The following is a 7911-nucleotide window of genomic DNA, read 5'->3' as shown; positions in this document are numbered from 1 at the left end:
TAGGTTTGTGAAGTATCGTAATAAAAAAAAAATTTGAGAAAATATCAATTTCTACAATAGAGGTCAAGTTTAAGGTGGTGACAAGAGTAGTAGTTAACTTCAGGCAAGTTTCCTTTGTCTAGTTGCACCATGTTTGTTCTTTTGTAGTCTGAACATTTGTTAATAACAGTGGTAAACTTTACATATCTAATGTTATGCTCAGTGTAAAGAACTGACCCATCCATACAGAGGACCCAAACAGAAACTAATGGAATTATAATATGGATGGTAATTTTGTTTATTCACGTGTTATTAGTGACCCACTAACTCACAGATAAATTCAATTTAAAAGTAACAATTTAACAAAGAGATGGAGTCTCTTATTTAATTCTATGGCTCAGCTAGTATGTATTAAAATATAACTATCTGTTGTTTCCATTTCAGGATTGTATGGCCAGTGTAAATGCTCTTCTAACTGCATTTATGTTAACCTTCTACGCTACACCATATGGCTACAAGATAATGTTTACAGTTTGGGTTTTAGCAATCGAGTTTGTTATGTCAGCAGTCTTTGTATTGATTCCTGCAGCATGTGCCAAGGTGTATGGGGCAAAGCATTCTGGGACCTCAGTGGGTTTTGTTTTCATTTTTCCAGTGAGTACAGCAGTATTTTGTGATGATGAGAAACCCATTTGAAGTAAAATATATTCTCAAGACAACTGGTGTGGGTATTAAAACTTTAATATAATGTACAGAATAACGTTTCGACCTTCTTAGGTCATCTTCAAGTTAACAAAAATTTAGTTTACAACTGACTTGCTGGGCACATGTGTTAAGGTTGAGTGTAAATGGGTATGTGAAATTATTTACACTGTCTTTGCTAAGATGTGCCCAGCAACAGTCAGTTGTTAACAAGATGTCCTAAGAAGGTCGAAACATTGTTCTATCACGTTATATTAAAGTTTTATTACCCATACCGGTCATCTTCAGAATACAGAAAACAGTATTGTGGATGTTTTACTTTTTTTCTTTTTATATTATTATTTTTATTGAATTTAAGAAAGTTAGTAAGGAAGATACCATTATGAACTAATTTAATGTAACATATTTGGAGGCAGCAAGGGTCATATTGGTTCATCTTGACTCTCACAATATCCAAGGGCAATCCATTCCAAAAGCCGACAACCTTATTACAAAAGTAAAAAACTGTTTTAGCTGAAGATGACTCCAACCTTGTCCAGATTTTATATAAATGTCCCCTAGGTCTACTGTTATGTTAAATATGAAAAAAGATGATACATCAACATTATCAATTCCCTTTACAATCTTAAACACCTCAATCAAATCTTCCTATTGATTCTTCTTTCACTGTATTTGTCAGAAATACTGATGTAGTAGTTTCAGTTAGAAATGGACTTATCCAAATTGAATTAGTGTTAAAATTTGCATACCTTTCCAAGTGAAGGTTGAGGGCTGTAAGCCAGCATATCTGAACTCAACAAATTATATGCAGAAAAGATCTGTACCGTAATACAACAAACACCGTGAAATATTAGTACATTTACAAAATGAACTGTAAAGATGGGTTGTTCATTGTGCCTAATTTAACTTTGGTAGTAGTTGATGACAATTTCAACTTAATACCTGGTACTTTGGTAATAGGTGATGAGTATTTCAACCTAACATCCCATACTTTGGTAACAGTTGAGGACTATTTCAACCTAACATCCGATACTTTGGTAACAGTTGAGGACTATGTTAACTTAATGATTAACATATTAATTTACTTATTGTGATACTTTGGACAATAATGTATTCCTGCCATGATAACATTGATATGCTGCATGGACAGAAGAGAAATGTTTGAATCTATGAACAACTTCAGAACTTTCTGATATGCTGTTGCTATACCTGCCTTGAAGTTGACTGATGTCAGTGTCAGTTATCAGCAACATTATCAGTATGCTGTAATAGTTTAAATGTCTGTTATTACAAAACACTCTATAAGAGGTTATTGGCATATTTTATGGTTTATAATTTTGTTAAAATAATACTATAATTTAATTTACCACTCCTGTAGTTTTGATGTTTAGTTACCTAATTTGTTTGTTTAATGAACTATAAAATTATAATTTGTTTTGTTCTTGAACATAGATAGATAATTAGTTTGACTTGTTTGTAAACTCTGAGATTTAGTACAAATTTTGTTTTGTATTCCTTCATTTGGCTAAAGTTGGTATTACTGTCTCTCAAGTATGAGATATATTATATTACCTGAGTTTTATTTTGTCTTGTGGTTCATACAGCATCTGATTTTTATTTTTCTTCACATGTGAATGTTATTTGTTTTTATTTCAGTCAATGTCTTGTGTTTTGGGAGCTTTAGCAATTCAGTATATTCAAGACAGTTTTGGGTGGTTTGGATCTTTTGGCTTTATTTCGAGTCTTACTTTCATGGGTAAGGACCTTTTATTATGATTAAAATTAGTTGGAATGTGTTTAACATCCACGGGTAAGACCTTTTTATGGATGGCAATTAGTTGGCTGTATATATTATATGGTATATGTTTAACATTTACAGGTAAGTACACTAACATTACTTTAGTCAACCCTAGAGACTGTATTAGTCATCTGTATGTCTTGTCTGGTATGTGTTTAACAATTAACATGTACAACTAAGAATGGTAACATTACTTTAGTCAACCCTAGACTGTATTAGTCGTATGTATTTTAAAAATGAACATCTACAACTAAGTTAACTAACATAACTAATACAGTCTGTAATGTTAACTAATCTGTATGTGCCACATGGAATGTGTTTAACATTTATTAAACACCACTAAATTTCCTAATATTACTTTAGTCAACACTAGAGACTCTATTAGTCATCTGTTTGTCTTTTCTTGTATGTTTAGACTCGAACATTCTTGGCTGTCCTAATATTTCTTTGTTATGAAAATGTTAGCTTAGTTTTGAGACTCAAATATTCTTAGTAGTTGTGTAGACACATACTTTCAGGTGCTTAAAGTAGAACACTTATCTTAAGACTTTACATTGTATAAAAGCTGGTAGAAAATCTTCTGACTTCCATTCTATATATATTTTGGCTTAGCATACATTCAGTTTAGTAAATGTGTGTTTAGATACTTTTGTTATGTGTGTGGAATGAGGGATGCTCCTGTGAGTGTGGAAAATGTGTGTTTAGATACTTTTGTTATGTGTGGAATGAGGGATGCTCCTGTGAGTTTGGTAAATGTGTGTTTAGATACTTTTGTTATGTGTGTGGAATGAGGGATGCTCCTGTGAGTTTGGTAAATGTGATTTTTATTCGGGGACTTTTGCATTTCCTAAGAAATATATCTCCTCGCCTCAATCATTTCTCTTTGGTAAGAGAGATGTCTTTAGACTGCTGGGTATGTGTGTAATGGGTTTCTGTCCTATAATTATTTTAACATCTATGTTTATTTCAGTTTAATATATATTTAGAATGTGTTTTAAAGCTTATATCTTTGAAGGTTACATGTTTTGGATTCATCTGAGATGTATCTTTAGTCTCTTTTGTAGAGGATGTTTTATTATACTTGTGAGTTTTGTTTGTTTTACATCTTAGTTCATTTTAGAAATACTTGTTTCTGTTATTACTTAATTGTATAACTAGTGGTTGTAAAATGAATGAGGAGTCATAAATAAAAGAACTTTGTAATATGTTGAGAAAGCTTACTAGTTGAGGTACCATTTTAAATTAAGGCTTATAATAAGTTTCAGTTTAATGTAAATGAATTTAGAATTGGAGAATTGAGATTGGCCATGAGAAAATCACAAGACCCTGTTGTTAAATTTTTCACGATACTTCCCTCACCAATAGTATATAGAGTAAATATGTAGTAGATCTTTATATTTGTGTTACAAAATTTAAAGATTTGTGAAACATGAAGTGACATTCACTTGTGAAGAAGTAATGTAGTTTGATTTTAGTATACAGTGTTGTAGTGCAATAGTTTGATCTCTACTATTCAACAGTGAAAATTTGTCTGTAGGATGAAGTAGTCCCTATATGACTTATCTTGTGTTTCCATTTCGTGGTGCTTTGTTTTTTATTGTTATTTGAAAAGCTTATTTTTGTGGTTAGTCTCTTTCAAGAATTGACTTTGTCTACCTGTGTAACATGATGGCTGGTTGAAGAAGAGGGCTGGAAGAAACAACTTTTTATGACATTCTTTTCTCTTCAGTACATTCTTTACTATATTACACTTCACACATAAATAGGTGAAGGAATATTTTTCACTTCTGTAAAAATATGTTTCAGTGTATTGCGTTTTTTTAAAGACCATCCATGTTTTGCATTTATGACAAATCTTACAGAAATTTGATTTAATTACAATCCTGCTACGTAATACATTACTTTTTCATAGTTCCTTAATTTTGCATTTTTGTGTAGACTCGTACAATAATTTGACACACGCACACACTGTATGTATGTGATATCTTTCAGTCCTGTTCACTTTGTACAATAGTCAGTCAGATATTAGTTCCGTGTATATGTTTCTTTGATACAGGTTGTGTACTATTTATATGGTGACTAGCCAGATATTTTTTTTGCTGCATCTTGTCATCTCTGATTTTCTATTCGTGCAACAATAGTTTCTACACTTCCATTTATATTATTTATATATTAATATGCACTTACATTTGTATAATTAACTAAAACATTTTTTTCATTATAGCTTTTATAGCGACCCTGTTCTTCCCAGAAAGAGAGAAAGTGAAAAAAGTACAAGGAGAGCTGAGAGAGCCAAAACAGTGATAGTTAGAAATGTCACTTTAGTTTCAATCACTTGTACTAATAACCAAGTGCAAGTTTTCATTAACATTAGCCCGGAGTAGTGAATATGTAACTTTTTATAAACTGTACTGTTGTATGTATAACTACTGCTGCTGAACCTTGTGAAATGTAATTACTGTAAGCTTCCTACGTAATGTGATTGTGAGACAGTTGGAATGATTTTTATGGGCCTCAATTCAATTTCTGAGCTGTGTAAAACTTTTGTCTCATTGTATTGCACAGTTTTCTGTGAAGATAAGAGTATTAAAAATGTACCCGTGATAGTTGGAACTGTCATAACGTCTATGGTGTGTAGTTGTGTAGTCTAAATTATTGTATATTTATTTTGATGTGCGTTTATTCGTGCATGATGAGACTAGTCGTAAGACAATAGTGACTTCATATAACACAGGATCACCTCAGGCCTAAAGTTTTACTTGTTTTGAAAGTTCTGCTGTTTCAAACTGTTAAGAACATGCAAACAAAAAGCTGTGAGAAATTTGACCCTAAAGCCAACTGTTGTTTTAATGTGCAGTATTACACTTTGATTGAAGAAAGTGTATTCATATAGTTACATTCTTTTCAGCTCACCCACTTCCTCAAATCTTGTGTAGTTTTACGTGAAAATTATTACTTGGAGATCACGTGGTAAACGCCACACGTGATCGTGTTATCAGACCTTCACGTGATCGTGTTATCAGACCTTCACGTGATCGTGTTATCAGACCTTTACGTGACTAGATCACTCACGTCAACATGTCTATTAGAACTTTTGTTGTCCATCTCTAAACAAAGTTTTATATCCAGTGTTTCTTCTAAATGGATCTTTGTATGGTAGTTAATCAGTTTCTTCTAAATGGATCTTTGTATGGTAGTTAACCTGGTAGTTAATCAGTTTATCAGATATCAGAAGGTTGGCAATACTACCTATTTAATGTCAGTTTCTAACAATTCCTAAGATCAACACACTTACCTGCTTTAGATTCGTTGTGTTATCAGAAGGTTGACAATACTACCTACTTAATGACATAATGTTTAAGTGCTATTTACATCGTTTCTAATAAGCGCTGAAACTAAATAGAAGGCCGCATCTTTGTTTGTTAGTGAGTGTAATAAGCTTTCAATGGAACAAACACCATGGTAATTTCTAACCGAGCTTCTAACACTAATAAAATGTAAATCTGTTTATTTATAAAAATTGTTACTTTCTTGATGCATTTGTAAAGAAAAATCTAAACATTTCTCTGAAGAGGTGCTTAGATATTAGTTTACTATGGTCGTGATGAAATATTTTAAAATGTATTCTCAACGTAATTAAAGTTGACGAATAGGCCAGAATAATCAAAACCAGTTAATAGTTATTTAAATTATTTCATTTCAGTTTGTGTTATTATAAACGTATAATTTTACATAAAATATACAATTAGAAAAAAAACTATCTTCACGTTTCTTCATCTCCATACATTTTGAAACATTTCAGAGTAGCGTTCCTTTATAAAACATTAAATTATACCACGTGTCCTTGAAAGGGTTTAGATTAGCGTTCCTTTATAAAACAAATTATACCACGTGTCCTTGAGAGGGTTTAGATTAGCGTTCCTTTATAAAACATTAAATTATACCACGTGTCCTTGAGAGGGTTCAGTTTAACGTTCCTTTATAAAACATTAAATTATACCACGTGTCCTTCAGAGGGTTCAGATTAGCGTTCCTTTATAAAATATTAAATTATACCACGTGTCCTTGAAAGGGTTTAGATTAGCGTTCCTTTATAAAACATTAAATTATACCACGTGTCCTTGAGAGGGTTTAGATTAGCGTTCCTTTATAAAACATTAAATTATACCACGTGTCCTTCAGAGGGTTTAGATTAGCCTTCCTTTATAAAACATTAAATTATACCACGTGTCCTTCAGAGGGTTCAGTTTAACGTTCCTTTATAAAACATTAAATTATACCACGTGTCCTTCAGAGGGTTCAGTTTTACATTCCTTTATAAAACATTAAATTATACCACGTGTCCTTCAGAGGGTTCAGATTAGCGTTCCTTTATAAAACATTAAATTATACCATGTGTCCTTCAGAGGGTTCAGTTTTACGTTCCTTTATAAAACATTAAATTATTCCACGTGTCCTTCAGAGGGTTCAGATTAGCGTTCCTTTATAAAACATTAAATTATACCACGTGTCCTTTAGAGGGTTCAGATTAACCTTCCTTTATAAAACATCGAATTATACCACGTGTCCTTCAGAGGGTTCAGATTAGCTTTCCTTTATAAAACATTAAATTATACCACGTGTCCTTTAGAGGGTTCAGATTAACCTTTTTTTATAAACATTAAATTTTAACACGTGTCCTTCAGAGGGTTCAGATTAACGTTCCTTTATAAAACATATTATACCACGTGTCCTTGAGAGGGTTTTAAAAAAGTGAAGAACTGTAATATGTTTAAGAATCAATAGTACATAAAAATCTATAAAACTTGAAGATTTACTTGAATTAAAATATTTTGTGATGAGAATCACTATTTAGAGGAAAAACTGTTTTCATTCGTATAAGTACATTGTGTTTGATTATAACATTCTTAGTTAGCATGCGTTGTGTTAGTTTCTTATGTCGATAATACAGCAATTCTTTATAGTAAGTTTATTACGATGACGTAATACGTTAATCAGAATAATCTGGCTAACTAATGATGAGAAATTATATGTTTTAATAGTGTTATTTGGTTCGTTCAGTACCAACATCTAATACGTTAACCAGTATAATATGGCCAACTAATTATGAGAAATTAGATATTTTGATAGCGTTATTTGGTTCGTTCAGTACCAACATCTAATACGTTAATCAGAATAATCTGGCTAACTAATGATGAGAAATTATATGTTTTAATAGTGTTATTTGGTTCGTTCAGTACCAACATCTAATACGTTAACCAGTATAATATGGCCAACTAATTATGAGAAATTAGATATTTTGATAGCGTTATTTGGTTCGTTCAGTACCAACATCTAATACGTTAATCAGTATAATATGGGTAACTAATGATGAGAAATTAGATGTTTTAATAGTGTTATTTGGTTCGTTCAGTACCAACATCTAATACGTT

At 31.7% G+C, this 7911-nt stretch overlaps 1 protein-coding gene across 1 annotated transcript; it reads left to right on the top strand.

Moving 5' to 3' along the window:
- The first annotated feature begins 406 nt into the window (after positions 1 to 406).
- Positions 407 to 5101, top strand: LOC143224653 (uncharacterized). The gene is made up of 3 exons (XM_076452792.1): positions 407 to 633; positions 2338 to 2437; positions 4704 to 5101. The coding sequence occupies exons 1-3, from the start codon at positions 430 to 432 to the stop codon at positions 4781 to 4783; spliced, it is 384 nt and encodes a 127-aa protein (XP_076308907.1). The 5' UTR covers positions 407 to 429; the 3' UTR covers positions 4784 to 5101.
- The last annotated feature ends 2810 nt before the right edge of the window (positions 5102 to 7911 follow it).

Source organism: Tachypleus tridentatus, chromosome 9 (genome assembly GCF_004210375.1).
Source record: "Tachypleus tridentatus isolate NWPU-2018 chromosome 9, ASM421037v1, whole genome shotgun sequence".
Lineage (NCBI taxonomy): Eukaryota > Metazoa > Arthropoda > Merostomata > Xiphosura > Limulidae > Tachypleus > Tachypleus tridentatus.
The sequence above is the reverse complement of the archived record's forward strand: the minus strand, read 5'-3'. Positions and strand labels throughout refer to the sequence as shown.